Genomic DNA, 17353 nt, shown 5'->3' with positions numbered 1-17353 from the left:
GATTAGTCACAAAGAAGTTCCCCCGCCTGCCTGCAAAAGTTGCAGCATTAAAACTGAGAGAGTCCTCTTGGCTCTTTCAATCGCCTCTTATCTCTGGTCCTGGGACCTTTGTGTATTTTCTGATAGATGTGTTTTATTTTGACCTTATCTCCTTCTTCGTAAGGAAGAGGCCAGTCCTCCCTCAGATTTCCTTTTGCCACAGTTTTCCTTTTTTTCTGAATCCAGGTTGTGAAGATGGAAGGGGTCCAACCCCCAGACGAGAACGTGGAAAACACACCACGGCGGAGATTCCAGACCAGGAAGCTATTGCTGGCGACCTCCATAATTCAGGGTCTGGGGCTGCTCCTCTGTCTTACCTACGTCTGCCTGCACTTCCATGCTTCTCAGGTAAGATGCACCACCGGGCACTTCGTCTCCAACAGCTCCTACTGATGGCAGCTCCAACAGCTGCAAACAGTCACTTGGAAATGATCTGAGGCCAAAGTTGTTGAGTTTTTTTTTTTTATCTTTCCCCTTCAGTGATTGTAAAATACAGTCAAACCCCCTCCTGTCTCTCTTTTCCTTCCTTCTTTTCAGTTGTGGCAGTGGTGGGGCACAGTGGAGGTAGGGCTGGGGCGCTGCTTCTGGGTTATTCTCTGATTTTCTTTGCAATGCAAGAATCCTGGTTATCCCTTTATGAGCTATCACTTGGAAACTTTGAGTCGCTGATATACTTGGTTTACCCAGTCTGCTAGTAAGCGTCTGATTAGGGAATTTATATAAGAAGGAAAGAATGAGCCCAGTTCCACTTTTCCGTTGTATTCATAAAACTCATAGACACTCCAGGACATTTGCTCCTGCTTTTTAAGAATGCTGAAGGCATCAACGTTAGGTTCTTTTAAATGGCTAACCTGTGTGTTTTAGAGGCAGAGATGTGTGTGTTCGTGTGTGGATGTGCACATGGCCAAACATTTATTCCATCGACTTAATCAGATATTGATTCTCACAGTCATCCTCTACCAATCACAACTTAGAGACATCACTCGGTCTTTTGTCCACTTTGTCCAATACATTACGTGGTGGGTGATCATCTTTCCAGTATTTCCCCCACTCGATGAAGCTATTCTTTCTATTTTCCCTTCTCTTTATTCTAGCCCCTTTTACATTATTTTTTCTTATTTACTTGTTCATACCTATAAACATGATTAGGTCTTTAAGGATGTTCTGGACGACACGCGACTCCACTGAAAAGAGAAGAAATGGGGGGTCTGCCCATGTTCCCTGGTTGGGGCTGGTCTGATCCTTCTTGTTTGTCTGGTCGGTTGCTTTGGGTTAGGAAAGTCTCTCCTTGGTAAAGATCAGACAATAGGGACTTTTATTTCTGATGGACATGTCAGAGACCTGGTGCCTCACACAGGACCAGGATAAGACGTGTGGGGTCCTAACCAATGCCCCGGCTTGCTTTTGTCTACTGGAAACGGGGGTTTTTGGTGCACAGAGGCTGGTGGGAGTGCAGTTGTGATGGCTGCACTGCAGCGAGGGCTCACGTCCCCAAATTCCAGATGTGTAGTCGGTGTCATGCTCAAGTGTACAGACCACTGAGCACAACAATCCACTCACCCTCTGCTCATCAAGCCACGCCTTTCCTTCTCTATGCAGAACCTTTTGGGCATAATGAGAGTAGGCAATTTGGGGAGCAGGTGCGGGGGAGGCTCCATGTGTCTGTGGCACGATGCCCAAGACACAGACCGGAATTAGACACTTCCGAGAAGAAAACAAAGAGAGTCACCAAAAATAGAAAAGCTGAGTGCATTCACCAGGTCCGAGAGCCCTGAGAGTGGTTTTTTAAACAACCACAATGTTGTGTGTTTCCTTACGCTGTGGGGCGATAAGAAGACAGGACACATGGCCCCGATCAAGGCTCTGAGCACGAAAGAGCAAAAGGTGAAACACACAGAGCCAGCCAGCTGGTGGCGGGGCTGCCCCAGACAACCAACATCCAGGGGACACTGAGGAGAAGGGTCCTTTCTGGCAAGTCACCCAGCCACTCAGTGACAGAGCCCGAAGCAAAGCTGAGGGCTGGTTTCCAGGACACTAGAATTCACGGCGAGCTTGCTCTGATCCTAGCATGGAAATGGAAGCAAAGACATAGGCAGTACATTAGAGCTATTTGTTCAAGAAATGTGCTGCTGTCAGGTACTCGGATACAGAATTTTGGGGGCACAGGTATTTGAAATTCTTTGCTTGACACTAACTTAATTTCTCCCCCCCCCCTTATTTCTTGCTAGACTATTTTAGTTCACATAATTTCTTCTACTCTTCTAGGACCCAGGCAAGCACAATGGGTTCTTCCCTTTTTATCTCATATACTTTATTAGGGAGAAAGATAGCATAGATAGATTGTGTGTGTTCTCCTTGGAACTTGATCAAATGGTGGAGTGGCGGCAGGGCGTGTGTGTGTGTGTGTGTGTGTGTGTGTGTGTGTGTGAGAGAGAGAGAGAGAGAGAGAGAGAGAGAGAGAGAGAGAGAGAATGGGAGAGTTTGAGAAGGGTGTAGAGTAGCTGTTGAAAAATGGACATAGACTGGTAGCTTTTCTAAACTCATTGATAAAATTGTTTGAAATATTGGTCAAAGGATGAGGTAGATGATGACGCAAAAAACCCTCTAATTTTATAAAACAATATTACAGTGATCTGTATGTGAAGTGAAATAGAGCTGAAATACTCATTATTTACCCAGTTAAGTTGGATCTCTTTTATTATAGAAGAAAGATATTTGGAAAGTAATCATGATTTTTCCTTATTTTTTAGATTTAATTTTAGCCTTATAAGAAGAATTGCCTATGTGGATAAGTCTGTCAAAACACAGACCTAGCTATTAAACTCCATTTGACAGTCCACTTCCCCTTCAATCAAGTTCACTTAGTAAACTCCGTTTTCTCATCATTCGGTTACGTTATATTGACTAACGTGAAAAGCAGAAGTTTTGCCTTTGAGATGTCAGGGGAAAAAAAAGATAGCTCTTACCCACTCTCATATAACCCACTTCCCGCTTTGGGCTTTGATTTTCTCATGTGTAATATGAAGCCGTTGGATCAAATGATCAGAAAGATATCTGCCAGCTCGATAGCCTGTGGTTATGTAGTTTATATACATATTCACAGAATGGTATGAGGATTTCAGGAATACAAAATAAAATGTAAGTAAATAAATTTTTGTGTCTGAGCTTATGAATTCCCTGGTTTTTAACAAGGGACTGGAGGAAATAAAATTTGCACATATATTTGTAGCCTGCACCTATTTATTTACTATGTGCATATCTAAATAACCTATTCTGGGTAGGCAAAATACCGTATTTAGGAAGGGGGGAGAAGTGGGTGCTAGAAGAATATCTATGATACGAGTTATAAAATTGAGTGCTCTGTCGCCAGAAACAAGATACACTGTTTGGGTATTTATTGCAGCTGCTGTTAAAAGTATCAGGCTGCCAGCCTTACCTGTAACTTCAGCTGGGAACAAAGGCAGAAAAAAAATGGACCTGTAAGGTCAATTTACAAACATAATTTATTGATGTGTCTCGCGGTTATTGAAGCCGGGCTCTTCCAAGATTTATATCACCTTTTTCATAGCACTTTATAGATGTGAGGGCTTTTAGTGATAATTCTTCAGCAAATCTCTGTTAAAAGTTTACATTCTTTTATCCCTTTTCCTGCTGGAAAAAAGAGAAGTGGAGGTCCTTTGGAAAGGGAACCGGCTAGTTCTGTGTCAATGATGGCAGAATTAGAATTCACAGTTTCTTGATGAAGTTTCAGGTTACAATTTGGACTTCTGTGTGTGTCATTTTGGGAGAAAAAGAGGCATTTCTGCCTGAAAAATCTCATCTCAGATGAGCTCAATTTAAATGTATCCCCATGTAACCTCACAATTTTTTTAGGAATTCTTTTTTATGACAGACATGCAAATACATGATTTTCAATGCAATCAAACTTACATTTCATAAACGATTCTATGGGAATTAAAAAGAAATATCTGAACTCATTTGTCTTTAAGTATTTTGATACTAATAAAAATGTATAGAATCATTGGAGTTTTGAGCAGGCATTAACCATGGTCTACTTACAGATAAGACAATAGAAACCCAGAGAAGGTGAAAGCTGGGGGAAGAGGTAATGCTTCAGCTGATATTAGGAGGAGTAGTAGAAGTTTTTTAAATAGACAAGAAAGGTGGTGGTGGTTGGGTAGGGGGCAGAAGGTTTTCCAGGCAGAACAGCAAATGGTTCAGAATAGTTGAGGTTGAGTGTTCCTAGGGCAAAATGGTGGAAGATAAAGCTGAAACGGCCTTGTGACTCATGCTAGGACACACACTTCCTTCCATTGGGTGCAAAAGAAGATACAGGAAAAATTACCCAAATTGTTGCTTCTCCAAATTTCGCTTCTCTTCTGTGGTCTACATATTGCACATGTAGAAAGTGAATCTACTCGCATTCGGCACTAGGGGGCGCAACAGTAAAACGAACCACTCTCAATTAGCTTAGAGAGAGCCTACTTCCATTACCTGGGGAGTTAAGAAAGCTTTTCTCAGGAAGCCAAGTGCTCCCCCAAGTGTAAAAGGATGAACAATAAAACGGGGGCCTCATATTGTTCACTATTTACACAGCGATGATATTTTGTACATGAAAAATTTTGGAATACATACCAAGTACTCAAAATAGGACAGAAAAATTAGGGCTGGGATCATGCCGAAAAATGGCAATTACATAGAAACACACACACACACACACACACACACACACACACACACACACACACACACCCCGAGTTGGGAATGAAGTCCGAAGGCTCTTGGTATAGACCTAGGGCTATAATCTCCGATTCCATTTCTCTGACCTCAGTCCCTTGCTACCTGTACTGAGTAGACCCACCTTGCGTGGGGGCTGACCACCTGCCCTTCCAATTCTATTTCTTTTTTTTATTATTAAAATTTATTGGGGTGACAATGGTTAGTAAAATTCCATAGGTTTCAAGTGTGCAGTTCTGTAATCCATCATCTATACATCATGTTGTCTGTTCACCAAATCCATGGCGATGGAAGGAGAACTGACTTTGGGTGGTGAACGCACAATTCTGTTTCTTTGAATAGCAATTGCTTTTGTCCCCGACACTCTCAGGGAACCTGTACTTTCCACCCATTCCAGGGGCTCTGCATCCATGGAAAACAGACATTAATTTTCTGGAGTCATTTAGGTGTGAGGAGCCACGTACAATTTTGCTATGACTGTGTAGTGGGTGAAAGGAAACAACTGAGTTATGAAGCAGAAAGGTTATTTCTCACAGTCCACTGAAATATATGGCCGCGTTAGGATGCGATTGGATTCCCCGACACCCTATGGCTTGTGTGTGTCGTTTGTAGCCACCCATACTTTTGAAACCCATATCTTTTCATGGATTTAAACATTTAAACATGAAACATTTCCTTATACAAAAACACAAAACATCCTTCTAAACTCTGGGGGGAGTCGCTGAGGTGTAGAACAGAGTATGCCAGACCAGAAACTAGAAGGCTCTGGTCCAGTCCAGGGTTGTTGTCCTGACCCTGGATAAATTCCCTGAAATTTCCTGAGTGTCAGTTTAATCACTTCCACAATTGGAATTTGGTTCTTGTGAGGAGCAAATGTATACCGAGCTTTGGACATGCTGAAATGATTATGATGATTCATGGACACACTTTCACAAGCACACTGCCACTAAAATGTTTACCTCGGAGTACGTACACGTACACACATGTGCACACACGTACACACCATACTCAAATCTCAGAAAGCAGATCACAGGGTGAACCTTCAATTAACTTCATGGGACTTGATATCCATACTGTAATTTTTAGGATTAAAAAAAAACCCTTGGAATAATTCTAGCATTTTTGACATAGATTTCTAATTGAGAGTTCATGGCAGCATTAGACAATAATGGAAGAATAAAGGAGAGAATTTATTAGGGTGTAAAGCGTTATTAGGTTTAGTGTCTGGAAGTGGTTCAGAGAACTAAAATTACACTTTGAACACTTGGTTCAGCTTGTTTAATCGCTCCCAACTCTCCAATGACTTGGCTGCCAAATAGGGCAGAAAATTATATTTAAAAGAGGGGTGTAATCTGATTCACAATATTAGAAACATTGGCAATGTGACTGGCATACAGTAATTCCTCCTTATCCGTGGTTTCGCTTTTCCAGGTTTCAGTCATCCATGGTCAACCGCAGTCCAAAAATGTTAAATGAAAAAATTTTGAAATAAACAATTCGTAAATTTAAAACTGCATGCCATTCTGAGTACTGTGATGAAATCTCGCACCGTCCTGCCAGAAAGCGAATCAGCCCTTCGTTTAGCATCTCCACAGCTGCAGACACTTCCATCCCTTAGTCACTGAGTAGCCTGTCTGTGTGATCAGATCTGTTGAGGTATCACAGGGCTTGTGCTCAGTAACCTTTATTTTACTTAATGGCCCCAAAGTGCAAGAGCAATTCACATATGCTAAAGAGAAGCCACAAAGTGCTTCCTTAAGTGAAAAGGTTATGAATGTATGTATAGGAAAAAACAGTATCTAGAGGGTTTGGTACTATCCACAGTTTCAGGCATGCACTGGGGTCTTGGAATTTATCCTCTGAGGGAAAGGAAGAACTACTGTAATGAAAAATTATTTTTCTTTTCAGCAGACATTTCATTCTGAAATGCCCCTTAGGTGGGTTATTAATTTGTATAAATGTGTCTAGCTTTGAGAACAGAAAACTGGACAAATAGACCTACAAAGTTTTTGATTCTTCTGATACTAATTTAACAAGAGCTCGTGGGTGGAAAAGCTTCCATCCCAAAGTGCTGCATTGTGCACGTGGGGAACTGAGGGCTCCAGTGAGTTTACATGATGGGCCCTCAAGGCTGGGCTTCCTTAGAAGCAGCCACAGCAGGATGGGCAGATGACCAGAGAAACCATCAAAAGAAGGTCAGGATGCAAACGACAAGCTTACAAAAATGACGACAAGCATCAAAATAGTCATTAAGGGAAAATATAAAAACCTTTTTGGGTTATAAAATAAGCTGTAAAACATGCATTTTATAGTTCAGTGATATAAAATACTTTTTGAATTACTTGTGTGCTGAGGGCTTCATGTTTTCATCTTCCAAGATCCCTAAAGGTCTTAGCCTGGCCCTGCATGTGGTACAATGAAGGCTGGGAGCTCATGGCTCTTTTTGGGGGATGCTTGAGGGGTATCACTCCTGGTGTTACTTGCAGTAACAGTCTCTCTTTTTGCATATCTTTTCACCACTTTTGTGCTCATTTCTTCACCATGATCCTGGAGGAAGCTAGACAGATATTTGTGTGTAGTTTTACAAGGAGGAACTTTGAGATATTAGAGACTTGTCTAGGTTTATAGAGATAGGTGAGGGTTAGAAATTGAGACTACCGTAGGTCTACATTCTACTCCTGTCTCCTTCCATTCCACTTGGCCATGACCCCAGGACTCTAAGTTTTAAGAATTTTGGCTGCCTGTTTTAAAATTTGTTTTCTTTTCTGACATCAGTTGTTTTTGGAGGAAAAGATTTATGACCTGGTATAGAAGGAAGAAAGAAAGATTAAAAAAAAAAGGGGGGGGATTTAAGTCTACTTTCACAGATGTAGATAACACAATCAATGAAGCTTTAACAATCACATAATGCCTTGGGGATTATTTTTATAAAATAGAGCATAGCTAGTGTGATATATTCATAGAAGACAAAGGGGATCTGGATTTGAGCACTGGCTCATCATTTATATTCTCTGAGCTTTATTTTTATATCTCTATATAGAGATAGATATATTGGGTTGTCGGAAAAGTCATGACATATTTTTGCAACGAAAAACATAGAAAAAAATATGTCATGACTTTCCTGACAACCCAATATGTACAGTAAGAGGATTAGACTATATAATCTTTCCGGGCCTTTCTAGTTCTATCAGACTGTGCATCAGAGATTTACTTTCATGTGATAGTGTGATTTGCACACTCTATGCAAATACCTACTCAGCCACGTAAAGGTGTCCTAGTGCTGCCATCACAAATTACCACAGACTGGGTGTCTTAAAGCAACAGAAATGTATTTTCTGACTGTTCTGGAAGATAGAAATTCAAAATCAAAATGCCGGCAGGGCCATGCTCCCTCGGAAAGTTCTAGCGAAGAATCCTTCCTGGCCTCTTTCTGGCTTCTGGTGGCTCCCAGCAATCCTTGCTGTTCCTTGGCTTGTAGCCACATCTGCCAACTGTCTTCACACAACCGTCTTCCCTGTGTGTCTCTGGGTCCCCTCCTCTTCTTTCAAGGACACCAGTTATATTGGCTTTAGGGCCCGCCCTAATCTAGTAGACCTCGTGTTAACTAATTACATCTGCAAAGACCTACTTCTAAAAAAGGTCACATACTGAGGGTTCCAGGCGGACATGAATTTTGGGTGACACTGTTCAACTCACTGCAAACCATTGATTCATTTACTTATTCAACAACATTTATGGAGCGTCAGTTAACTGTCAGGCACGGAGGGAACAGTGGCAAGCAAGACATGGTCTTCTTGGCCTTCCTAGAGTTTCCAACCCTGTGGTTAAAGTTCTGGATAACCAAGTAGGGGACAACTCTTCAGTAAGAGGTCGCACAGGAAGCTGCCTACCTGCTTCAATTCCCAGTTTCTTGGCTGCGAGTACAAAGTGAGCATATACTTTTTACTTCTTTTTTTGCATTAGGCACTTTCTCTTTCGTTAATTAGCAGGAAGCCTTTAGTTCAACATGTCACTGTCATTTTTCTCCCTGCCACCACCACCCTCCCACTGCTATGCTGGGATGATCTTTGCCAGTCACCAACCTCAGTTCCCATCAGAATATACAGGTTGAGGATGATGTCGCTTCATGCAAACAAGGCTAAGAGCTCCAGTGCACAAGCAACACGAGGGATACTCTCGATCGCCCTTTAGCCATCCGAGGGAGCCGCTTGGGGTGGAGGTCTGGGTTTTGTTACAGCAGAGGGGTTTCGTGTGTTGAGAGGATTTTCTGTTCCAAAGGTCTGCTTATCACCCCGTCCCTTGGGATTTCTCTTTGGCATGTTATGATTTACCTAATCTCTGATATGGAAGAGTCCTTAGACACTGCTTATTCCACTATCTTAATTGAGGCTGGACATGAAGATGAGGGAATTAGAAGCTGAGGAAGGGAAAGGACTTGTTCCGGCCTAAGACCAGACCCAGGGGTCCCTGTTCCCAGCCCGACACCTTGGCCATGCTGCTCAGTTGCCTTCCCCAGGCAATACTCCCTCCTTTCTCTACAGCAAGTGAGATGCGGAATGAGCGACATCAGCTAGAAAGAGACTGACTATAATAACTGTGCTCAAGGATGAGTGGGACAATTAAAAACAAAGCCTTGAGCAATGCATGGTGCTGGTTAGAGCCAATGCCAGGTATGATGTGATCATGGAGTCGCTGGCTAAGGTCTGGACATCATCGAAGCAGCTAAGTTCCACCTCAGCTCAGCAAACATTTATTTACTGAATGCCGTTGCATTTGAGGCAGGGTAAGAGTCACACTAATGTGGTGGGCACACTGTCAACTGCCCCTTCCAGTTGCCTGGAGACTAAGCTGCCAAGGCTGTTATGGTGGAGACTCACCCAGTTATCAAGGCCCGGAGGTGAGGTCTTAGCATTGTTTTGGCAGACACCTGTCAGTGTACTTTGAGGACTTCCCCAGCTCATGCAGAGAGGGAAACCCAGAGATAAGAAAATCTTCCCCTTGAGGATATAAAAAGTTGGTTGCTTAGGTCAACACATAATTTTGAAAGTGTGCTCATGTCATATGGGTGCTTTTGGTTCATTTGGTTGTTTACCTGCATACCTGAGGTTCCTCTTAGGAATCTAATAATTGCTAAGCATTTGGGACAAGAAAACCACAGCCCTTGTTCTTTAAGATTAGAGGAGAGGTTCAGCAAAAGAGGCCTCTCTGAGGGAGAGCCATTACTAAGTAAAGTTGACAAGAAGAGTGGAAATGGTTAGAGAGAGGAGGCTATGTTAGGCTATCGCATGGGCCATGCAATAGAGATGACAGTGAAGGCTCAGAGAGAGAGATTACAGCAAAAAGGTGTTGGTAGCCATGGTGAAGAGTGGGGAAGGAGAAAGAGAAGGTTTGGGATGACAATTAAAGTGACTTCTCTTGCTGTTCATGAAATCCCAATAGACTCTTCATTCAACAAGGTTTTCAACGCCACACATCTTCGTCTCTAAGAAATGTAATTTTTGGGATAAAGTTTTCTGACTATGGAAGACTCTTGCCAAAGAACCAGTTTTTGCTTATTCTTCCTATTCCTTTCTCTGAGTGGGGTTCTGAATTTCCCTGACCAGAAGTGAAGACCCCTCCCTTGGTAAGGAGGATGTTCACACTGAGGACACACGGTCCGCCCCCCCCCAGGATGAGTGTCTACCTCCCCAGCCTACTGTAATGTCTAAGCACAGAAAAATCTATCCTCCTCTTCAGAGGCTCCTTGAGACACAACCAGAGAGCTTGTAAGGTTATGCTTTCGTGATCCCTCAAGTCTCCTCTGATTGACATGAAGCCCAAAGTTGGGGGAAGAGAGGTTCACACCCCAGTGGAGGTGGCGTGGTGAACTGGGGAGTCGCCATCACAGATCAGTTTCCCCACCATCCTACACTGGCTCATACCCCACCCCATTCCCATCTATGATCTTGACATTGTGGCTTCGTATCAAGTGAGGAAGGGCAAGGCCCACAGAGTGAATGTAGAGCCCGCTTCCTGCTTTCAAACTTGTTGGGTCTCATCCTCTCCTGCCACATTCCAGTAAGTCAGAATTAGAAACTCACTTTCTCCAAAGATGAGCTCTTGAAGCAAGCATCACCTTTTTGGGAACGTGGTACTGGCTGCTGGGTCAATGCTAGACATCAGACATTTCCCACCTATGTTCTCAGACAGCTCAGCGCTCAAGGTGATGAGGGAGGCCAGGAAAGGACCTAATTCCGACTCTTCTCTGCAGCACCTGCTTGCTGCCTACTTTGCACGTGGCCATGGGCCTGCTGCCCCTTGCTAGGTCAGTTGTGACAGATCGGAGCCCAGCTGAAGGTTTTGCCAAACTGTACTACACAGACAGTTTTGTAGGGGTGGCTGAGGACATCTTTTCTGGACAACTTCTGGATATTTTGAGATATATCTGCATATTTTGACAACTATCTAAGACCTAATATTTTAATGTAGTTCAGGATTGATGATGAAAATAATGCAAAATAATCTAGGACTCTCAGACAAATGCTTTCATTAGGGTAAATATCAGAAGATACTTATTTTACCCATGTGCACAAATGTGGTCCTTTTTATATCAAGAAAAGCAAAATCCTGAGCTCTTCTCTAAATACTAAGAAAATGGGAATTATCAAGGGTCCTGGAGGGCTTCCATGTAAGGACAAGCTATAGAAGACCCCCACACCACCCCCAAAGGTGACATACAAACACCTGTCAGTCTACACACCAGAATCAAAGTACAGCGCTGAAGTCCGAATGAGCTGGTCTAAGAAGCACGAAGTATACGAGAAGTCTTCTAGTTGTACCTTACGTTTTACAGATAAAGAAATTGAGGCTCCCAGAAATGAAGGGGTTCAACTCTGGCTCTCCAATCCAGTACAACTTTCATTATACCACACGAGTAGTTTCCCGCCCCCCACCCCCATTTAAATTGGGAGTGAGGAGAAGCTGCTATGAGGATTTCATTACTATTTCATTACATTTCCACTTAGTAATGGCTATCCCTTAGAGAGGCCTCTTCAGTGCCAAGCTTGGAGAAGAGAAGTTGCCACACACAGAAGGCTGGCAAAGAGGTGGTCTCACCATGACCTCATCATGAGAAGCACAGGGAAAGCCCACAGTTCAGCCTTCCCTCTGGGGTTTGAGGGCTGTCCTAAGTAAACAACAGAGTACCCATTGCTGGAGGGACATTCTTGGTGGATAGAACAAAGGAAGCAAGTACAGTAAAACCTCGGATTGCGAGTAACGTGGTTTGCGAGTGTTCCACAAGACGAGCAAACATTTCTAATACATTTTAACTTGGTAAACGAGCGATATCTTACAATATGAATAGTTTGTTTCCGGAAGGAATTATGCTCACAAACCAAGGAATTACTGTATTTTTTAATGCAAACCATGCACCAGGTAAACTGCTGGGTGCTTTCACATATGTTATCGTATTTAAGCTTCACAGTCATCTTCTGGAACATTCCAATAACAACAGTTCACCTTACTTTCACAGGCACGAAGCATGAACGCTAAAGCTCGGAAATGGCATATAATGTTTCCAAGTTCACAAAACTAGAGAAGTCACAATTTGAACTGAATCTGACTCTCTAACCTATGCAGCCTGTCTCATCCTACCGGGCTCAAGGGCAAAGAGATGAAAGAAAGTGGTTGTCTGGAGTATAAGACACGGAAAGGAAATGTGTGGCAATAAAGCTTGACAAGGAGGTTGGAGTTGGGTCACGGAGGACCTTGAATTGGGCACTGTGGGGGTGCTTCTGGGCAGTCGGGGGTAGGCAGCATGAGGTGACCAGGTATGGAGGATGAAGGGAAAAGCTGTGGCAGGGCAGGGAGCAAGACGAAGGACCATTTATTTTGTTTCACAGCGTTGCCTAGACTTGATGTTATTGATGCCAGTTTGAGACTTCTGAGAATGTGCACACGTCTAATGCTGGGTAACATTTAGGAAAAGGAACAGAAAGCCTCAGCCTGGAGTTCCAGTAGATCGGCCCCAGAGAGGAAGTGCTTTCCTTGCTGTCTCTCAGTGTCTTGATCTCAGAGAATGTCCTCTAGGTCACTAACACCCTTATTTCATCAGGGCACTTCAAAACGTTGGGAAATTTCTTTGAACTTCCCAAACCATTTGGAGATTTTGCAAAGTCAGTCAAATAATCCAATCACGAGGGCTTTTTAGATCAGAGAGCTTGTTTGGGGGTGAGGAGGCTTCGTATTTTTCCTTTTTTATTAAAATTGACTTAGAGCTGCAACTTCTATAATCTGGATCACAGATAGTTAGTGCTGGAAGGGAGGCCTGTGCTCTCCTAGTCCTTTTTAAAGAGGAGAAAACCGAGGTCTAGAGAAGTTATGAAACTTGCTGAGGAGGTCACCATCTCTGCCTGGCTGCCATCAGAACCCGGGTCGCTGCCCGCTGAGCTCGGCGCTCTCCAGTGCTTCTCCACAGGCTGCTTTTGACTTTAACAAGGTGGCCATTTTATGCCGGGACCAACCAGCTCAGGGAGCCATGGGGCCATTAATTTCCCCTGGGGATTATGGTGACAGGGTGACATGCTTTTTGAGAGGCCTTCTTCCTGAGCTTTGCACAAAGGACACCAGTTCAGCAGTAACAGTTCGCAGAGGGGAAGGGTGAGCCGAAGACTTCTTAGTCAGCTCTGGTCGACACCTCTCTCCGTGCTCACCACTGAAGAGGCAGGGCTCAGAAAGGCTCTCCCGCCTTCCTCTGCTGCCTGTTAGTTTCAGCTTCGCAAGGCTTGTGATTTCACTTCTAAGGGAAGCCGGGGGTTCCTCGTCTGCGTGGGCAGTCGTCCGTAGGATCCACTTGACTGCAGTTACCAGTGTGCCAGGAGAACAGGAGGCAGGGCTTCTACGCCCCAGGGCAGAAAAACAAAGCCCTTCCCACACCTTCCATCGGGATATGTCACCCAAAAGAACCCTGTGGGAAGAGCTGTTGTTCTTGGCAGGCGCAATAGGCGGTGTGTTTTTTTGTTTTGATTTGTTTTTTCCATCTCCTTTTCTTTTTTTCCCCTCATACGTAATATAAGCATATGGTACAAAATTTAAAACACATAAAAAAGTAGACCATGAAAAGTGAGGGTCCCTCCCACTCGACTTCAGGCTTTCAATTCCTTTCTCCAGAGGCAACATTTGCAACCAGTTTTTGTGTGTATTCTTTCAGATACATTCAATGTCCACACAGACATTTATTATTTTTTAGCAGACAGCAATATACATGATTCTGCCTTTTGCCTTTTCACTTCAGATAGTTTGGGTTTTGCTCCATATTAAGCTCCTTTGTTCTTTTAACTACCAAATTACTACAGGCATTTTTATTTACCAGGCGTCCTCTCTTTATTGTTTTACTTTTTTCCTGCTGTTGAAATACTCTCTTGGTTCAAGTTAAAGTTTTTCAAGCTGTTCAAGGAAGGGGAAAACCCAGCGTAGAAAAAAACGACATTCAAATCTACTGACCTCTGAAGGATTAGACCAGTTTTTATTGCCTGTAGGCCCTGAAAGTAAAACACCCTTACTCCTGCATTATAGTGAAAGAGCAAGCAGCATGAAGCATCCTGAATGTACTCTCAGTGCATTGTGGGAGTTGGTGGTCATGACGGATGGATTGGTCACAGCCTTTCCACCAGGGGATCTCTGATTGAATGCATTTCTTACACGATCGCTATTACATGCTCTGTTATTCAAAATGGGAATTTGGGGATCAGGGAATCAAAACAATATACCAAACAAGGGTTTGGTAAAAACAAGGGCAGATCCTGTATGCTTGCCCAAAAGAGCAGAATACACCTATCTTAAGAGATGTTATAGAAAAGCAAGGGAGGCAGGTAAGAAATCTGGGTCGAACCTTTATAGAAAAACAAGTCTTGTCAAGTCACTCCCTCTACAGGCTCCTACATTTCTGTTTCATAGGGTGGCTTGTCGATTGCATTTGTTCACTTTTGTTGTCCTAAAACTATATCCATTTTTTTGTCTTTCAGGAGTCATCTCCGCACCACTCAAGTATCATAGCACACTTTACCAGTAAGTACTGTCAAAAGTTTAATTGATTCATATTTTTGAAAGAGTCTTCTCTCCAGTCTCTTAATTTCCTCCAGAACATAAGATCCTCCCTTTCTTAGGAATCATTAAATGCTGGAATTGCTAAAGCCTATATATTGTTTTCATTAGGGACAAAGAAGGATGGTATAAACAGAAAAGGGGAGTAATTAATTACCAAATCTATGCTTGTTGCTGTTTTAATTACTTTCTATGCCTCACTCAGTCCTCCCAGGAGCCCTCTGAGTAGGGATTATTCTCATTTTTTAGGTAAGGGAAGGCTTTATTCTTAAAAGTCTGCCTGACTGTAGGGCACACCATTTCCCACTAACTCTATTAATAGTACAGCACAAGATTTTACCTTCATGAGTGTTGGGGGAGGCTCCCGATATAAAGGTAAGGTGATACTTATCAGGAGAATGACTTCCACCCATGATTAACAATAGAACAGCCATCAGTCGTTTCTCTAGCACCACTCATTTGTTTAGTAAGTTCTCCTGAGCCTGACCAGAAGTATATCTTGCCCTCCATAAGTGGTCCTCATTTTCAATTCAAAGTCTGCCCCCTGGATCTGGTACAAATCAAGAATGACTGACTTGTGTCCAGCAGTGGGGAACCTACGCTTCCCTGTCATCAAGGGACTCGAGCCAGAGTGGGGAGTCTGAGATGTGGTTGTTTGGTCATTCAGGATGATATTGGGGCTGACTGGAAAGAAAAGGAATTCAGACTTTGGGGCTGACACTTGGGATGGCTCCACACAAGGGTCTTAAAGCCATCGCACAGGGTCTGTCTGCTCTCCTCCTTTTCCCTTTGTGGCAGCAACTCTGCCCAAGGAAACGTCCAGGAAAAAGTAGCAATAAAAAGGTAGAAGGGAAATGCAGGTCTATGGTCTTGAGTTCATCCACTTGCTTCTTACTGAGCAGAACTTGAGCCCGCAGACTTTGTGTGCACAGGGTATTACAGAGCCACCACGTTTAAGTGACTACGAGCTAAGGTCAGTAAACGCTGTTGTTTAAATGTCCAATGCCCAGGGTATGTAAAAAATTTGCATTTCATGGTCAGCTGGAGAGAGACTAGGGAAGAGTTCAAAGCAACTGGACGGGGTGTATGGGACTGGGCAAGGGGCGTCCCCACCACCCATTGCACTAGTCTAGCCTTTGAGCCAGAAAGGAAGCACTGAACTGAAGTTGCCAACCCCTCTTGGTTTTGAAAATCAGGGAACTCTCCAAGCTCCATTTCCTGCCACAGGTCTGCTGTGACAACTGCCAATTGCTATAATCTCTAAGCTTTTGAATCCCAACCCCATCAGAAACTCTCCTGACTACTAGTATTAGCTCTACTTCCTCTTCCGTTCCACAGGTCAAGCAGAGTCCAGCCCTCATGTGGAAACACAGTGCTCTCCTCCTCTCATTCTTCTCAAAATCTCTCCCTATCTCTTTCTCTTCATACGTTTCTAGACTATTGGAAGGTTGTTGGCCAAAGCTGTGCTCAGGATTCATTCTTTATTTTTTCCCTTCTTTTTAGGGTGTGACAATGAGAAATGTTTCATCATCACACCCCCAGGCAAGGAGCAAACCATGAAGGTGCAAAACAACTCAATCATCATCAACTGCGATGGCTATTATCTCATCTATCTGAAGGGCTACTTCTCCCAGGAGCTCAGCCTCAGCCTTCATTACCGAAAGGACGGGCAACCCCTCCTTTCCCTGAGCAAGGTCACATATGTCAACAACATCACTGTGGCTTATCTGGGTTACAAGGACAAAGTCTACTTGAATGTGACCACTCACAATACCTCCTCAAACGACATCACGGTGAATGGTGGGGAATTGATTCTCATTCTTCAAAATCCTGGTGGATTCTGTGCCTACTGAGGAACTGATGGCCATACCTAAGCCAGGCACCAAGCATGAATGCCACACTGGGGGTGGACAGGACACTGATTCTTCCTTGGGGGTGGAGGAGTCGTCCCAGCTCAGTCCCCACAGATGGCCACACAGAATGTGACCAGAAGAAGATTTCCCCACACCTACTTAGGGATATTTAAAACTTATTTTACATATCACTTTATTTATCCTCATGTCTTCTAAATCACCTAGCCCTCAACCCTCACAATTGCCTCAAGCCTATAAGGATAAATGAGTACCTACGTGCCTCTTCCTGAAGACACATTATTTCTTTTGGTCAGGAAATTGTCATAATAAACTTTCTTTATTGAAAAAGACATTCGACTACCATTTGCTGAAAATCTGACATCTGGCATTGTCAAAATGAAGAGGAGCAAGGACAGGGATTATGAATCTGCCAAAGGTGGTGTGGACCTACTTCTGGCAGCCAAAGCTGCCTCTCCAAGATGGAACTCATTGTAGTTTGCATGTTGCCTAAATACCTCTCTCCTTTGGTGAAATTCAAAAGGAAAATCAACTTGTGAACAGCTCTCTGGACCTGATAAATATAGGTGGCTAAGGAATACTCTGTGCTCTGTCTGGGCTTTTTTCTTTACCACTTTGCTTTC

At 43.4% G+C, this 17353-nt stretch overlaps 1 protein-coding gene across 1 annotated transcript; it reads left to right on the top strand.

The window, feature by feature from the left end:
* The first annotated feature begins 208 nt into the window (after positions 1–208).
* On the top strand, positions 209–16712 carry TNFSF4 (TNF superfamily member 4). Its single transcript, XM_019646775.1, has 4 exons — positions 209–387; positions 10486–10514; positions 14804–14823; positions 16363–16712. The coding sequence occupies exons 1-4, from the start codon at positions 235–237 to the stop codon at positions 16710–16712; spliced, it is 552 nt and encodes a 183-aa protein (XP_019502320.1). The 5' UTR covers positions 209–234.
* Positions 16713–17353: the final 641 nt, after the last annotated feature.

Source organism: Hipposideros armiger, unplaced genomic scaffold (assembly GCF_001890085.2).
Source record: "Hipposideros armiger isolate ML-2016 unplaced genomic scaffold, ASM189008v1 scaffold_6, whole genome shotgun sequence".
NCBI lineage: Eukaryota > Metazoa > Chordata > Mammalia > Chiroptera > Hipposideridae > Hipposideros > Hipposideros armiger.
The sequence above is the reverse complement of the archived record's forward strand: the minus strand, read 5'-3'. Positions and strand labels throughout refer to the sequence as shown.